General features: G+C 42.8%; 1 protein-coding gene across 2 annotated transcripts; it reads left to right on the top strand.

Annotated features, from left to right (window-relative positions):
* Positions 1 to 11,609: 11,609 nt before the first annotated feature.
* Positions 11,610 to 18,037, top strand: LOC123050080 (acidic endochitinase-like). 2 transcript variants are annotated; one of them, XM_044472924.1, is made up of 2 exons: positions 11,610 to 11,623; positions 17,052 to 18,037. In XM_044472924.1, the coding sequence occupies exons 1-2, from the start codon at positions 11,610 to 11,612 to the stop codon at positions 17,932 to 17,934; spliced, it is 897 nt and encodes a 298-aa protein (XP_044328859.1). In that variant the 3' UTR covers positions 17,935 to 18,037. The 2 variants fall into 2 exon arrangements, with proteins under 2 accessions (XP_044328859.1, XP_044328860.1); XM_044472925.1 differs by lacking the exon at positions 11,610 to 11,623 and having other exon boundaries at positions 17,041 to 18,037.

The following is an 18,037-nucleotide window of genomic DNA, read 5'->3' as shown; positions in this document are numbered from 1 at the left end:
GACCTCGGGTCCCCGTCGGCGGGAGGGACCCGTTCTCGTTCTTATTAGGTCTAGTGTCTTAGTTGGGGTTGTGTGGCAGCGGCGATGTCCCTCAATAGGAATACTGTCTCCGACTTCTATCCCTGAGATGATGGTGTGTATAGCGTCGTCGGAGGCATGTGGAGGTGTGTCTTCATCAGATCTCACGGGATTCGGTCTGTATTGGCCTTCGGTGGATCTGTTTGGATCCAATCTTCGTTCGTCTTTGTTTGAGTGTTTACAGGTTTGATCCTTCCGATCTATGTATTTCTTCATCAGCGATGGTTGTTGCTCTGTTGCGCTAGTCCTATGGGCCTTAGCATGACGACTTTTCGACTGTCTACTACGATAAGGTTTGTCTGGCTCTATCGAGGGAGGGGCAATGACGGCGGAGCGCCTTCAACTAGCTCCAGTACTTGTAGGCGTTACTAGGTCCACGGACCTGATTGTAATTTTTATTACGTCTACCATTCTTTGTACTGTCATGATTGAAGATGAATAGATAGAAAGTTGCAGATGCTAAACAGAATATAGGGTGAACATTTTATGAACACACATTGAATATTTTCCATAAATGTCACTAACATTTTTTAAAAATTTCAGAAAAAATGTATGTTTTGCAAACATTCATAAAATGCCACGACAATTTTCCTAAATATATGATACATTTTTCCAAACTTACTAAAAAACTCTAAAATTATATGATTTTTTTCTAAAATGTCATGAACATGTTTTTAAATGCGTGAACATTTCCTAAAAATGATTATTATATTATTGATACGAATATTTTTAAAAATTACATGACCAAATTTTGCAATATATGAAAACAACAAAAATTACAAGCATAGTAATTTTAAAATAATATACATACACAATATGTAAATATAAGCAAAAATGTGTAAATAGAAAAACAAAGGAAAAAACAAACCAACCGTCTCCCTACTGGACCGGCCCACTACTGGCTCAACTTGAGGAGAGGCAAACTTTTGTCTCGCTAAAAGTGAGGCATACCCGCCCCACGGATCAAGAGGCTGTTTGGTTGGAGACCTGAAGCAAAATTGCCTGGCCACAAGCTAGCATGAGATGTGCCTGAGGTATGTTTGGTTGGTGTCCTGGACGTCTGCCTCTAGCCTGGCCTGGAAAAGCTGATAAAGTCATTAGCCTGTCCTGCCCACCAGGCATGTGATTAGCCTGTGCCAGGCTACCCATTTCTTACGCCTGGGCATGCTGATGCAGCTGCCTGGCATTATTTTACTATTTCTCTTGCATAGTACAGGTGGTTGTGAAGTTTTTTATGTACTAATTTGTATGGTAAGCAGCGGCAGGCTCAGGGCGCGAACCAAACGCCGTGTGCCTGGCCAGGCAGCAATCTCACCATTCTCAGGCCACCTCCAGGCATTGATTTTCATCAGGCATAAACCTCAGGTCTCCATCCAAACAGCCCCCAATAGCGTGCCTCGCTCGCTCTCCCGCCTCGCCCACCATGAAAGCTATATCTCACTCACCTATATCTCACTTTAAGGGAGACGGAAGAAGCTCTCGCTGCAGCATCCACAGTAAAGGGCCGGCCAATTAGCGCATATAGTAAAACAAAAGAAATAGGTGGAAAAGAGAGCTCTCAGGGAATCGACCCTAGGTGGCCTCGATGATGCGTGGTGCTTCCGATCACTCTGTTAGGTTCGTCTTAAGATAGGAGATGCGACTAACTAGATTGAAAAGACCCGTTTTTTCACCTTTTTAAAAGTTTTTTTTCGTTTTCTTTTGTTTTTGTTTGGTTCTCTTATTTCTTCTCTTGTTTTTTCCGTTGTTATACTTTGTTTTTTTTTTCTATTCGTTTCTTTCATTCCTGGTTTTATCCGGGTTTTTCCTTCTCATGTTTCTTTTTTTTCTACGGCACGGTCTTTTCTTTTCTTTATTGGTTTTCAATATTCATTTTTGTTATTCTCTTATTCTCTCTTGGTTTTCACAGTTTTTGAATTCTTTTTGCATTTGTTTCCTCAGTTTTCTTTTTTTGTATTCTTTTTTCTTTGGTTTCTTTTTCGATTTTCATTGTTTATTTGCTTTTCACTTTCCTTTGGTTTTCTCTCTACATTTTTCATACACGCCAAAAACATATTTTAATACAAATATAAGTTTAACATTTTTTAATACATGGTAAACTTTTTTTAGACATATTTCTAATATTTTTCAAATGCTTGATTAACATTTTACAAATATTAAATTAACATTTTTTAATACACGGTCAGCATTTTTATATACATATTTTTAACATTTTAAAATGTTACATTTCTATTTTTCACAAGATTAACATTTTTTAATACATGTTCAACACTTTTTCTATATACATTTAACATTTTTCATATACTTGACTAACATTTCGTAAATACATGTTCAAGATTTTTTTCAAATGCCTGACTAATATTTGTCAAATACAAGATTAACATTTTTTAATACATGGTCAACATTTTTTTAAATGCTTGATTATCATTTTTCAAACAATTGTTCAGCATTTTTTCAAATGCTTGATTAACATTTATTAAATACATGATAAAATTGTTTCATAGACATTTGTTTGTATGCATCTTTTGTATACGTGATAAACATTTTCTCTATACATTTAACATTTTTCCAATGCTTGGTCAATATTTGTTTTTTCTATACACTGATCTTTTAAATATACTTATTTAGAATATTTGAAAGTATAAACAAAAGTGAAAAAAAGAAAGCAAAAAACTCGCGTGACCCTTCAGCGAGGTTCCCTCTGTCTCATGTGAAGGGAGACATAGGGGTGCACCTTGCCCACTCGCCAGTCGCTCGCTCGCTAGAAAAAGGCAGGAACTATTGGTTCAGGAAAAGACGTCTTCCAATTTTTATAGATTAATCGTTGTGACTATGCAAGAAATGTTTGTAGATCAAAAGGTTCATTAATTTAAAAAATGTGCAGAAAATTATATAAATTTATGAAATAATTAAAATATTCATGAGTTCAAAATTGCAAAATTTGAAAACAAATGAAGAAATAAAAAATGGCATGATATATTCAAAAAAGTTAAAAAAAAACTTGAAAGATGTTCATATTGTTTAAACATGATTTTGTTTTTGAAAAAAGGAAGAAGTGAAACCCTACAAAAATACAAAGAAAAAAGAAAACTAAGCCAAAATCTCATGCAAGCTTTCCCAAACCGGTGGGAGCTACACGGGAAACGGAGTTCCCTAAAATGGTCGACCCATAAGGAACAACACAGTGGCTTAAATGTGCGCCCCGTACACTTAACACACTATTTTGCGCCTTAAGCGCCAAAGAGCCCCCCCCCCCCCCACGCCTTCTTTGCTTTATAACTCCACAATAATGTTTTCAGAAATCTGATAAATGTCATGAGGTTGACGAAACCACAAATGGTGTTCCTCATTCAAAGACAAAACATGTTTAGCTAGATTATTACCCTCATTACTTGATGATCACCTCCATGGACAAAGGAAGGAGACATAAACTCATTTAATCACATGCGGGGCTCTCTCACAATGTTACCATGCTTAATAGTGTCCTGCCCTATGTGACGTATGTTGTAAGCAATGACTGTATGAAAAATTAAATTGATTAATATATGCGGAAGGTTTTTTTAAACAATGTTGACATGCTTACCTCTGAAGCCCATAACAATGTCACTGATAACTTCTTTGTAATCAAAGGTGACTCTCCAGTGTTGGTGTAACATGTCTCTCACAAGGTGAGAGCTTCATGAGAAGAAGAGCGTCCAAAAACGGTGGTTCGGTTACCCCCGGAAACACTATCACCGAGGATCCGAGGAGCATTCCCAAATGATATCTATCAACCACACTGATAGGGTCACAATTATTATTTGTGGAAATTGCATCATCCACATTGACTTTCAACACACCCGAAGGAGGACACCATCTTAGAGGGGCTATCACTTAGAAGCTGGCTAGTTGTGCCCTGAGTGTTGTTTGTTGCAAGGACTCAAGGTCCCCTACAGAGTTAGCAATGAGTATGTGAATCGAAAATGGACTTTGATGGTCACTTCCAACTTCTCCTCCCCCTTCCACGCCTGAGCGCTGCCTCCCAAGAGGGCGCCCGGGGCGGCGTGCAGCCCCTTCCCTCCGTCCCCCTCCTCCTCCCTCTCCCCCGTCACCGCCGGTGGCCGCCCCCAGATCTGGCCCGGGTGGTGTTGGCCGCGGGCGGGACCTCCTTTACCCGCGTGCGACTCTTCTTCTCGGGGCAGGGGGCGATGGCGGTGCGGCTCGGTTGACGGTGGCACGGAATCATGGTGGTGGTGGTCGGGGGCCAGTGTGGTGGTGGCGCTTCCCTTGGCGGTGGGGCGGCCGGGTGTCGCGGGGTGGCTGGCGGCGCGTCCCCGGCCCAGATTTGGGCTCGTAGGGCCCCATCTGGGTTCTAGCGGGCCAGCTTCGGTGCATCCTCGTTGCCTCCTGCGCGGTGTGGAGGGGAAGCTCGGACGGGAGGCGGCGACGCTGACGACATGCTTTCTGTAGTGCACCGGCGAGGGCTTCACGGGCATTTTAGAGCTCGGCCGAGCCTGTGGGCCCAAGGGCCTGGCTGGTTTGCTCCCGCTGGCGCGTCCGGTCAGGTACCGTCATTGACGGTGGAGGTCGTGCCCTCCCGCAGGCTGACGATACTGCTGCCACGAGTCCCGGCTCTTCTTCTTCAGTATCCAGGCTGAAGGAAATATGCCCTAGAGGCAATAATAATGTATTATTTATTTCCTTGTATCATGATAAATGTTTATTATTCATGCTAGAATTGTATTAACCGGAAACATAATACATGTGTGAATATATAGACAAACAGAGTGTCACTAGTATGCCTCTACTTGACTAGCTCGTTAATCAAAGATGGTTATGTTTCCTAGCCATAGACATAAGTTGTCATTTGATTAACGAGATCACCTCATTAGGAGAATGACGTGATTGACTTGACCCATTCCGTTAGCTTAGCACTCGATCGTTTAGTATGTTGCTATTGCTTTCCTCATGACTTATACATGTTCCCATGACTATGAGATTATGCAACTCCCGTTTACCGGAGGAACACTTTGTGTGCTACCAAACGTCACAACGTAAATGGGTGATTATAAAGGTGCTCTACAGGTGTCTTCAAAGGTACTTGTTGGGTTGGCGTATTTCGAGATAAGGATTTGTCACTCCAATTGTCGGAGAGGTATCTCTGGGCCCACTCGGTAATGCACGTCACTATAAGCCTTGCAAGCATTGTGACTAATGAGTTAGTTGCGGGATGATGTGTTACGGAACGAGTAAAGAGACTTGCCGGTAACGAGATTGAACTAGGTATCGAGATACCGACGATCAAATCTCGGGCAAGTAACATACCGGTGACAAAGGGAACAACGTATGTTGTTATGCGGTCTGACCGATAAAGATCTTCGTAGAATATGTGGGAGCCAATATGGGCATCCAGGTCCCGCTATTGGTTATTGACCGGAGACGTGTCTCGGTCATGTCTACATAGTTCTCGAACCCGTAGGGTCCGCACGCTTAACGTTACGATGACAGTTTTATTGAGTTTTGATGTACCGAAGGAGTTCGGAGTCCCGGATGAGATCGGGGATATGACGAGGAGTCTCGAAATGGTCGAGACGTAAAAATCGATATATTGGACGACTATATTCGGACTTCGGAAAGGTTCCGAGTGATTCGGGTATTTTTCGGAGTACCGGAGAGTTACGGGAATTCGTATTGGACCTTAATGGGCCATACGGGAAAGGAGAGAAAGGCCTCAAAAGGTGGCCGCACCCCTCCCCATGGTCTGGTCCGAATTGGACTAGGGAAGGGGGGCGCACCCTTCCTTCTTTCTCCTTTCCCCTTCCCTTCTCCTACTCCCACAAGGAAAGGAGGAGTCCTACTCCCGGTGAGAGTAGGACTCCCCCCTATGGCGCGCCTCTCCCCTTGGCCGGCTGCCTCCCCCTTGCTCCTTTATATACGGGGGCAGGGGGGCACCCCAGAGACACAACAATTGATCCTTGAGATCTCTTAGCCGTGTGCGGTGCCCCCCTCCACCATATTACACCTCGATAATACCGTTGCGGAGCTTAGGCGAAGCCCTGCGTCGGTGGAACATCATCGTCGTCACCACGCCGTCGTGCTGACGAAACTCTCCCTCAACACTCGGCTGGATCGGATGCAGACGTTATGAACGTTTGGCTAGCTCAATATGATGACTACTTGATAGTTTAGTGCACCATGCTTAACGGCTTAGAATCGGGACTTCAAAGACGTTTTGAACGTCATGGACCATATAAGATGTTCCAGGAGTTGAAGTTAATATTTCAAGCAAATACCCGAGTTGAGAGATATGAAGTCTCCAACAAGTTCTATAGCTAAAAGATGGAGGAGAATCGCTCAACTAGTGAGCATGTGCTCAGATTGTCTGGGTACTACAATCGCTTGAATCAAGTGGGAGTTAATCTTCCAGATAAAATAGTGATTGACAGAATTCTCTAGTCACCATCACCAAGTTAGTAGAACTTCGTGATGAACTATAATATGCAAGGGATGACGAAAGTAATTCCCGAGCTCTTCGTGATGCTGAGATCGACGAAGGTAGAAATCAAGAAAAACATCAAGTGTTGATGGTTGACGAGACCACTAGTTTCAAGAAAAGGGCAAAAGGAAGGAGGGGAACTTCAAAAAGAAAGGCAAGCAAGTTGCTACTCAAGTGAAGAAGCTCAAGTCTGTACCTAAGCCTGAGACTAAGTGCTTCTACTGCAAGCAAACTGGTCACTGGAAGCGGAACTGCCCGAAGTATTTGGTAGATAAGAAGGATGGCAAAGTGAACAAAGGTATATTGGATATACATGTTATTGATGTGTACTTACTAGTGTTTATAGCAACCCCTCAGTATTTGATACTGGTTCAGTTGCTAAAGAGTAGTAACTCGAAAACGGGAGTTGCAGAATAAACAGACACTAGTAAAAGGCGAGGTGACGATGTGTGTTGGAAGTAGTTCCAAGATTGATATGATCATCATCGCACACTCCCTATATTTTCGGGATTAGTGTTGAAACTAAATAAGTGTTATTTGGTGTTTGCGTTGAGCATGAATATGATTTGATCATGTTTATTGCAATACGGTTATTCATTTAAGTTAGAGAACAATTGTTGTTCTGTTTACATGAATAAAAACATTTTATGGTCATACACACCAACGAAAATGGTTTGTTGGATCTCGATCGTAGTGATACACATATTCATAATATTGAAGCCAAAAAGATGCAAAGTTAATAATGATACTGCAACTTATTTGTGGCACTGCCGTTTAGGTCATATTGGTGTAAAGCGAATGAAGAAACTCCATACTGATGGGATTTTGGAATTACTTGATGCTTGCGAACCGTGCCTCATGGGCAAGATGACTAAAACGCTGTTCTCCGGAACTATGGAGAGAGCAACAGATTTGTTGGAAATCATACATACAGATGTATGTGGTCCGATGAATATTGAGGCTCGTAGCAGGTATCATTATTTTCTGACCTTCACAGATGATTTGAGCAGATATGGGTATATCTACTTAATGAAACAAGAGTCTGAAACATTTGAAAAGTTCATATAATTTCAGAGTGAAGCAGAAAATTATCGTAACAAGAAAATAAAGTTTCTACGATATGATCGCAGAGGTAAAATATTTGAGTTACGAGTTTGGCCTTCAGTTAAAACAAAGTGAAATAGTTTCACTACTCACGCCACCTGGAACACCACAGCATAATGGTGTGTCCGAACGTCATAACCGTACTTTATTGGATATAGTGCAATCTATGATGTCTCTTACCAATTTACCACTATCGTTTTGGGGTTATGCATTAGAGACAGCTACATTCACGTTAAATAGGACACCATCAAAATCCGTTGAGACGACGCCTTATGAACTGTGGTTTGGCAAGAAACCAAAGTTGTCGTTTTTTAAAGTTTGGGGTTGCGAGGCTTATGTGAAAAAGTTTCATCCTGATAAGCTCAAACCCAAATCGGAGAAATGTGTCTTCATAGGATACCCAAAGGAGACAGTTGGGTACACCTTCTATCACAGATCCGAAGGCAAGACATTCGTTGCTTGGTATGGATCCTTTCTAGAGAAGGAGTTTCTCTCGAAAGAAGTGAGTGGGAGGAAAGTAGAACTTGATGAGGTAACTATACCTGCTCCCAGATTGGAAAGTAGTTCATCACAGAAATCTGTTCCTGTGACTCCTACACCAATTAGTGAGGAAGTTAATGATGATGATCATGTAACTTCAGATCAAGTTACTACCAAACCTCGTAGATAAACCAGAGTGAGATCCACACCAGAGTGGTACGGTAATCCTGTTCTGGAGGTCTTGTTATTTGACCATGACGAACCTACGAACTATGAAGAAGCGATGGTGAGCCCAGATTCCGCAAAATGGCTTGAGGCCATGAAATCTGAGATGAGATCCATGTATGAGAACAAAGTATGGACTTTGATTGACTTGCCCAATGATCGGCGAGCCATTGAGATTAAATGGATCTTCAAGAGGAAGACGGACGCTGATAGTAGTGTCACTATCTACAAAGCTAGAATTGTCGCAAAAAGGTTTTCGACAAGTTCAAGATATTGACTACGATGAGAGTTTCTCACTCGTATCTATGCTTAAGTCTGTCCGAATCATGTTAGCAATTGCCGCATTTTATGAAATATGGCAAAGGGATAAACAAAACTGCATTCCTTAATGGATTTATTAAAGAAGAGTTGTATATGATGCAACCAGAAGGTTTTGTCAATCCTAAAGGTACTAACAAAATACGCAAGCTCCAGCGATCCATCTATGGACTGGTGCAAGCATCTCGGAGTTGGAATATACGCTTTCATAAGTTGATCAAAGGATATAGTTTTATACAGACTTGCAATGAAGCCTGTATTTACAAGAAAGTGAGTGGGAGCACTACAGCATTTCTGATAAGTATATGTGAATGACATATTATTGATCGGAAATAATGTAGAATTATTCTGCAAAGCATAAAGGAGTGTTTGAAAGGAGTTTTTCAAAGAAAGACCTCAGTGAAGCTGCTTACATATTGAGCATCAAGATCTATAGAGATAGATGAAGACGCTTGATAAGTTTTTCAATGAGTACATACCTTAACAAGATTTTGAAGTAGTTCAAAAATAGAACAGTCAAAGAAAGGATTCTTGCCTGTGTTGCAAGGTGTGAAATTGAGTAAGACTCAAAGCCCGACCACGGCAAAAGATAGAAAGAGAATGAAAGTCATTCCCTATGCCTTGGCCATAGGTTCTATAAAGTATGCCATGCTGTGTACCAGATCTATTGTATACCCTACACTGATTTTGGCAAGAGAGTACAATAGTGATCTAGGAGTAGATCACTGGACAACGGTCAAAATTATCCTTAGTGGAATAAGGATATGTTTCTCGATTATGGAAGTGACAAAAGGTTCGTCGTAAAGGGTTACGTCGATGCAAGTTTTGACACTAATCTAGATGACTCTAAGTCTCGATCTAGATACATATTGAAAGTGGGAGCAATTAGCTAGAGTAGCTCCGTGCAGAGCATTGTAGACATAGAAATTTGCAAAATACTTACGGATCTGAATGTGACAGACCTGTTGACTAAAATTATCTCACAATCAAAACATGATCACACCTTAGTACTCTTTGGGTGTTAATCACATAGCGATGTGAACTAGATTATTGACTCTAGTGAACCCTTTGAGTGTTGGTCACATAGAGATGTGAACTATGGGTGTTAATCACATGGTGATGTAAATTATTGATGTTAAATCACATGGCGATGTGAACTAGATTATTGACTCTAGTGCAAGTGGGAGACTGAAGGAAATATGCCCTAGAGGCAATAATAAAGTATTATTTATTTCCTTGTATCATGATAAATGTTTATTATTCATGCTAGAATTGTATTAACCGAAACATAATACATGTGTGAATATATAGACAAACAGAGTGTCACTAGTATGCCTCTACTTGACTAGCTCGTTAATCAAAGATGGTTATGTTTCCTAGCCATAGACATAAGTTGTCATTTGATTAACGAGATCACCTCATTAGGAGAATGACGTGATTGACTTGACCCATTCCATTAGCTTAGCACTCGATTGTTTAGTATGTTGCTATTGCTTTCTTCATGACTTATACATGTTCCTATGACTATGAGATTATGCAACTCCCATTTACCGGAGGAACACTTTGTGTGCTACCAAACGTCGCAACGTAAATGGGTGATTATAAAGGTGCTCTACAGGTGTCTCCAAAGGTACTTGTTGGGTTGGCGTATTTCGAGATTAGGATTTGTCACTCCAATTGTCGGAGAGGTATCTCTAGGCCCACTCGGTAATGCACGTCACTATAAGCCTTGCAAGCATTGTGACTAATGAGTTAGTTGCGGGATGATGTGTTACGGAACGAGTAAAGAGACTTTCCGGTAACGAGATTGAACTAGGTATCGAGACACCGACAATCAAATCTCGGGCAAGTAACATACCGGTGACAAAGGGAACAACGTATGTTGTTATGCGATCTGACCGATAAAGATCTTCGTAGAATATGTGGGAGCCAATATGGGCATCCAGGTCCCGCTATTGGTTATTGACCGGAGACGTGTCTCGGTCATGTCTACATAGTTCTCGAACCCGTAGGGTCCGCATGCTTAATGTTACGATGACAGTTTTATTGAGTTTTGATGTACCGAAGGAGTTCGGAGTCCCGGATGAGATCGGGGATATGACGAGGAGTCTCGAAATGGCCGAGACGTAAAAATCGATATATTGGACGACTATATTCGGACTTCGGAAAGGTTCCGAGTGATTCGGGTATTTTTGGAGTACCGGAGAGTTACGGGAATTCGTATTGGACCTTAATGGGCCATACGGGAAAGGAGAGAAAGGCCTCAAAAGGTGGCCGCACCCCTCCCCATGGTCTGGTCCGAATTGGACTAGGGAAGGGGGGCGCACCCTTCCTTCTTTCTCCTTTCCCCTTCCCTTCTCCTACTCCCACAAGGAAAGGAGGAGTCCTACTCCCGGTGAGAGTAGGACTCCCCCCTATGGCGCGCCTCTCCCCTTGGCCGGCTGCCTCCCCCTTGCTCCTTTATATACGGGGGCAGGGGGGCACCCCAGAGACACAACAATTGATCCTTGAGATCTCTTAGCCGTGTGCGGTGCCCCCCTCCACCATATTACACCTCGATAATACCGTTGCGGAGCTTAGGCGAAGCCCTGCGTCGGTGGAACATCATCGTCGTCACCACGCCGTCGTGCTGACGAAACTCTCCCTCAACACTCGGCTGGATCGGAGTTCGAGGGACGTCATCGAGCTGAACGTGTGTAGAACTCGGAGGTGCCGTACGTTCGGTACTTGATCGGTCGGATCGTGAAGACGTACGACTACCGCGTTGTGATAACGCTTCCACTGTCGGTCTACGAGGGTACGTGGACAACACTCTCCCCTCTCGTTGCTATGCATCACCATGATCTTGCGTGTGCGTAGGAATTTTTTTGAAATTACTACGTTCCCCAACACAGGCCTCACTTCACGGTGCCGTGGTGAGACAGCATGGATGGCTTCAAGATCGTGCTCCAGCAGGGTGGTGGGCGGTATGGTGGAGTTCTCCGGAGCGCCCGGGTGATGGTTGGGATCGGGAGAAATCCATGTCAGCCTGTCCGACACCGACGCAGTGGCGCCTAAGGGTGGAACCGGACCTTCCTAGAGGGTGTCGGGGGCTCCCCTTCCTTTCTCCTCGCCACGTACCAGGGGAAACCCTTGGCAGCAGCGTCGTCCTCGCCGCGTCCCTTCTTGGAGGTGTTGATTGATACCGACGCTTCGAAGTCTAGGAGCTTGGTGGGAGATCTTTGGTGGGGCGCAGCGGTCGCGAGACTTCTTCGTTTTTGTGGATTCGTCGTTGTCGGCATTTGTTCCTTTTGTATTTTCTCTTTCATTTCTTTTGGGTGTGCCTGTGCTGCTTCCGCCCCAGCACCTATCGTTGTTTGTATCGGTGTTGTTGCTTTATAATACAAAGCAAGGGGGGCCTTTTTCGGCAAAATGGACTTTGATGCTCTTCTTCAAGGATTAAATCTCAGGAATTGTGAGACCTATATCACACTTGCCTAGTGGGTGTGGACTGGTCACCTTGCCTGTTTTTTCCAATTTTCACTTTCTTGTTATTTCGTTCGGTTTACTAAGTGTTTTTTTTTTGTGTCCCTTTTACTCTCCTTTCCAGTTTTTTTCTGCTCTTTCTTTTCTTTCCATGTTTCTATTTTTTCTTTATTCATTTTTTCTGTTTTACAAATACACCAAAAATAATTTTCCTCCTTTTCATTATATATATTTTCTCTCCGTTCCTTTTTCTTTATCATGTATTACACAAAAATGTACATTTCGTATTTAAAATCATTCATTGTGTACTTAACAATGGTTATCATCTACTAGCAAAAAGGCCCGTGCGTTGCAACGGGAGAGAAAAATACCACACGCTCTTAATTTACAAAAAATTGTCTATAATCTAAGAATTTGTAGCTATGACAGAAACAAAGATGGTCTTAACCTATAAAAACACACTTTAAGATTTTACAGGTGTTCTATTTCAACGCGGTTTGCATGTAGATTTAATCCATACAAAGAAACAGGCAAGTGATCATGCACTTATTTATGTCATGTTCGGAATGGGTGTTGTTACGAGCGAGTAAAGAAAAACGACAAAAATAAACGATGACACATTAGCACACTACAGAGACATGTGTGCATCAATGGCAGTTTTCAGTTTAAGAATCACCAACTTAGGGTAACTCTTGAACACTTTTTTTCACATGCATATTTCTTAAATACATGAAGAGTTGTTAAAAAGGTATTGATTGACATTGCAGTCTAGATAGTATTTTAAAATTGCTAACAGGTAAAATAATATCATATTCAGATTCTACATATTTTTCTAATCAAATTTCATATATAACATGTCAAATTTGGAGTTACGATTTAGAAGATATGAGTATTTTTAAAAACATTTGATATGTACTGCGGGTTTAATGTTAGAAACATTAGGGGGTTTTCTATAAAATAGCAAAACGGATTAAGAGTACCTAATTCTTTTATTAGTAGGTATAGATATAGATTAAAAACGTATTTTGTATTAAGAAATGTTAATTGTGTATTTCACAAATATTGAAGTGTATTTAAAAATGTTAAGGATGTACTCTCTCCGTCCCAAAATTCTTATCTTAGATTTGTCTAAATATGGATGTATCCAGTTAAGTTTTAGTGTTAGATACATCCATATCTAGACAAATGTAAGACAAGAATTTTGTCAGAGGGAGTATTAAAAAATGTTCATGTATATTTAGAAAAATTTACATCACTTATTAAAAATATGTTCATGGTGGTTCAAAATGGTCATTATGTATCTTGAGCCCTATACAAATTTTGTTAAACACCTGACCCCAGTGCCCTATACAAATTTCGTTAAACATGTGACCCCCGTGTAGATCACATCTATGAGCCCTCTAGTTTGCAAAAATTTCATCTTTCTTAACTAAGATGAGACCCAAAGAAGCGAAGCACATCTTTGGTCTGGCAAGCAGCATAGAAGGACCGTGTGGATAGCCAAAACTCCTTCCGTCTGGTATCCTCGGCGTATACTACTTCGCTTTCCTCAGCTTACAAATACGGTCAGGTTACCAGACGCGGCTAATCTGCACCCGAGCTCGGGTGAACAGTAAAATCGAAAAAAATCGAAAAAAATTCAAAAAATTCTAAATTTTTTTTGAGAGAAACATTGACAAAAGTTCTAAGTGCCTGCAAAAATTCGTCATGAAATCACATTCCTAGAAGGCGTGGCAAAAAAAACAAAAACAGTACTCTGAAAAAGCTACTTTCAAACGCATTTTGAAGCACTGAATTTGTTTTTTTTTGTCACGCTTTACAGGAATGTGATTTCATGATGAATTTTTGCAGGCACTTAGAACTTTTGTCAATGTTTTTTTTAAAAAAAATCTGATTTTTTTAAATTTTTTTTGATTTTACTGTTCATGCGGGAGCATATGAACTCGGATGCAGAATGGACTTTTCGCAGGTTACCCTCAAGCCAACAGATAGATCGAGCCAGGCTCACCCGTTTGCCTTTGATTCGTCGCCTGCGTTAGTTGAGTTCGCCATGGGAAACATCAACTCTTGCTGGGCGACGCACTCGCAGCCGCCGGTAAGCGTGACGTCGTCGGTGTGCACGACGGAGGCCACCACCGCGGTGCACAAGTTCGTGGTGAAGAACTACTCGCTGCTGGACGGCATGGGCGCCGACAAGTACGTCACGTCGAGCAAGTTCAGAGTCGGGGGCTACGACTGGTGGATCGATCTCTGCCCTGACGGCGACAGCCGGGCGCCTGGCTACGTGGCAGCCTTCTTGCATCTCCTTGGGGAAGCGCCACCGGCGGGTGTGACGGCAAAGTTCACCTTAAGTTTGCTGAAGCAAGATGGCAAAGTACACAGAGATTCCAGCCCTCTGATCATTACCCGAACCTTCGAGACGAAGGGTTCTGGCTGGGGCAATCTCATGATTATAAAGAAGTCCAAGCTGCGAGGAGACTGCTTCACCATCAGGTGTGATTTGACCGTGATCGAAACCCCCATCGTGCAGGAGATGTTGCCAAATTAAGACTGGTGCTGTAGTAACTGCTTTCACATACTATATATATATGAAACTTGTACCGATGAGTTCATGTGTGTTTAGCCCAGTACTGTTTTTAATCTGAAAAAGTAGACGGGTCGAGTTTCATACTTTCATAAACGGTGTAATCCGTATTTTTATTCCAAGCAGTATATTTTCTTTAAAATCTTCTTATGAACCATCGATCAATTTCACCCACCTCTTCCTCATAATGCCTCGTGGAAGAGAGCCGATGTTTAGGGCCATCTCCAACGTGGATCCTCAAAGCACCGCAACTGTCTAGACCATGCCGCCTGTACAGTTTTAGCCATTCAACGCGGATCACCAAATACCACAAGCTGGCTCTAAAACGAGGGGAGCTCTGGGGGAGTCCGGACGTCCGCTATGTCGGACTCTGACGCTTCAAATCCACTAAAAATCCCACTCGGAGCCCGTGCATTTTCACAGTCATACAATCCTCTTTGGTGCTCTCTAGCTTATGGCTCTCGGAGACCGTTGCCACCCCCGTAAACCCTAGGCGCCGTCGTAAGTGCTGGGCACCGCCCAAGCCTTGCCGAACCCCTGCCGACGTCGCCCAATCCTTGTCGGGCACCGACCTTGTACTCCCTCGGATCTGGTTGCCGCCCAGGTACCCTCCACCCCTACGGACACCGTCCATGGCGGACACCGCCCAACAGGTGTCGGACAAGTGCCTAGTGCAATTTTTTTGAAGTTCTCATTGTTTACTTTCAAGCAAATATAATGGATTCAGACGAGGAGTACTTCTACGCAGAGTTCATCATTTGCCCTCGTCGGATGATGACGAAATGAGGATGAAACAACGATGATGAGGTGATTCTTAAAGGAATGGAGCGTGGGGAGAAGCATGTTCAAAACTTTAAAGGTTCAATAAAGGGGCATCAAGTATTGAATTGGAACAGGGCATGGGGGCATATGAACCTGTACAACGACTACTTTACCCCGATGCACTATTCAAAAGCTATTTTTGATGTCGGTTCAACCATTGCTCATGTGCATCTACTTATTGAATACACGTCGCACATTTTTGCAGAAAGGTTGAACCTTTTTTAGTTACAGGTTGAACATTTTTCGAATACATGTTGAACATTTCACCAAAATATGTGTTGAACATTTGTAAAATGCACATTCAACAAATTTTAGTTACATAGATAATATATGTTTCAAACAAAAAGCTAACATTTTTCAAAAATGACAAGAATATTATTGTTTTTAAACATGCAAACATTCATTAAGTACTAGAACATGTTATTCATATGGCATCAATTTTTATATATTATGCACATTTTTCATAAATTTAAGATATTTTAAAATTTGAACAAAAGAAAAAATAAGGAAAAATAAGAGTGAAAACAACAACATACGAAGGAGCGAATGGAATGAAAGAAGAGCGCGGTACTGGGCTGTCCCACTACCTCCTCATGGACAGGCGAAAGTATATAGCGCTAAAAAAGCACGACAGGGCGAATGATACTCCTTTTCTTATAGTATGCCTTTTTGAGCTTTGCTAGAGTTACAGACAGCTTTTATGGATTGCAATATACAGGGTTACATGCAGGAAGCTAATTGGGAATCAGCCAGGCCCCACCACTAAATTCGGCTGGGGGAGAGAAGAGAGGTTACAGGTGGGGTCACCCCGTCCGTAGAGGGTAGCTCCGCCTTTTCTTATTCTGTTCTTAAGCACTTATTTTTCTGAATACCCCTAAAAAATACTACATGACGAATGCGAACGTTACAAGATTTATCTCTTACTCCCTAAATATAAGTTATTTTAGAAATTATAATATGGACTACAAACGAAGCAAAATACTCTACGTATGTAGTTTATATAGAAATCTCTAAAAGAATACTTATATTTAGGAACGGAGGGAGTATATAGTACGCCTTCTATTATTCTCTTCTTAATCGCTTTTCTGATGAATTACTCTGTTCTTAATCGCTTAGTTCGCCGTCGACAACACACAGCTGTTGTACGCCTTTTCTTATTCTATACAGGTGCCTTGCACGTCATTCTGCTCAACTAGTACAAGATAATGTCTTACAAGCTGAAGGTGTAGTACAAAATCACGAACACCGTCGCCGTTAAATCGAAGCTGCCAGCAGAGCGCGTTCACAAGTGTAAAGTGTTCATCCTTGTGCCCAACAAGTCACGCATGAGCATAAACAATATGGGGGTGCCAGATTTCACACGAAGAGTGCCCTCGTATATAAGCCAACCATCCAAGCACAAACTCAGCACAACAAAAGGCATACTCCTACATCTGAAAACACCAACAGTGGAGAGAAGAGTCCAATAGGAACAAATATTGCCCCAGAGATGGCTACTAGGTCATCTCTGCTGCAACTGCTGGTCGTGGCAGTAGTCGCGGCGCAGTTTCTCGGGTCGGAAGCCGGCGGCATTTCCATCTACTGGGGTCAGAATGGTGGTGAGGGCACGTTGGCTGCAACCTGCGCCACTGGCAACTACAAATTTGTCAACATCGCCTTCCTTTCCTCCTTCGGCAATGGCCAGCCGCCAGTCCTCAACCTGGCAGGCCACTGCGTCCCAACCAACGGCGGTTGCGCCAGTCTGAGCTCCGACATCAAGTCATGCCAGAGCAACGGTGTCAAGGTCATGCTCTCCATCGGTGGCGGGGCAGGCGGCTACTACCTTTCCTCGTCCCAGGACGCCAAGAACGTCGCGACGTACCTGTGGAACAACTTCTTAGGAGGTACGTCATCTTCGCGGCCTCTCGGTGATGCAGTCCTTGATGGCATCGACTTCGATATTGAGGGCGGTACACCCCTGCACTGGGATGATCTTGCAAGGTTCCTAAAAGGGTATAGCAACTCCGGTAGGAGAGTGTACTTGACTGCTGCACCACAGTGCCCTTTCCCTGATGCCTGGGTGGGAGGCGCCCTCGACACCGGCCTCTTTGACTATGTGTGGGTGCAGTTCTACAACAACGCTCCTTGCCAATATACTTCAGGAAGCACTTCCAATCTAGCTGATTCATGGAAGCAGTGGTTGACAGTTCCTGCAAAGCAGATCTTCCTCGGTCTCCCGGCATCACCTCAGGCTGCTGGGAGCGGGTTCATCCCGGCTGATGACCTAAAGTCGGATGTTCTCCCATTGATCAAGAGTGCGGGGAAGTATGGTGGGATCATGTTGTGGTCCAAGTATTATGATGACCAGGATGGCTATAGCTCTTCGGTGAAGAGTGATGTTTGAGAGGGTTGACTTTCATCTGATCCATATGATTGGCACTTCCTTGTGTTGTGTGAGGACTTATTTTATTTCCCCTTGTGATTTTTAAGTTATTATGTGGTGTTGG

Source organism: Triticum aestivum, chromosome 2D (genome assembly GCF_018294505.1).
Source record: "Triticum aestivum cultivar Chinese Spring chromosome 2D, IWGSC CS RefSeq v2.1, whole genome shotgun sequence".
Taxonomy (NCBI): domain Eukaryota; kingdom Viridiplantae; phylum Streptophyta; class Magnoliopsida; order Poales; family Poaceae; genus Triticum; species Triticum aestivum.
This window is presented reverse-complemented; position numbering and strand designations above follow the sequence as displayed.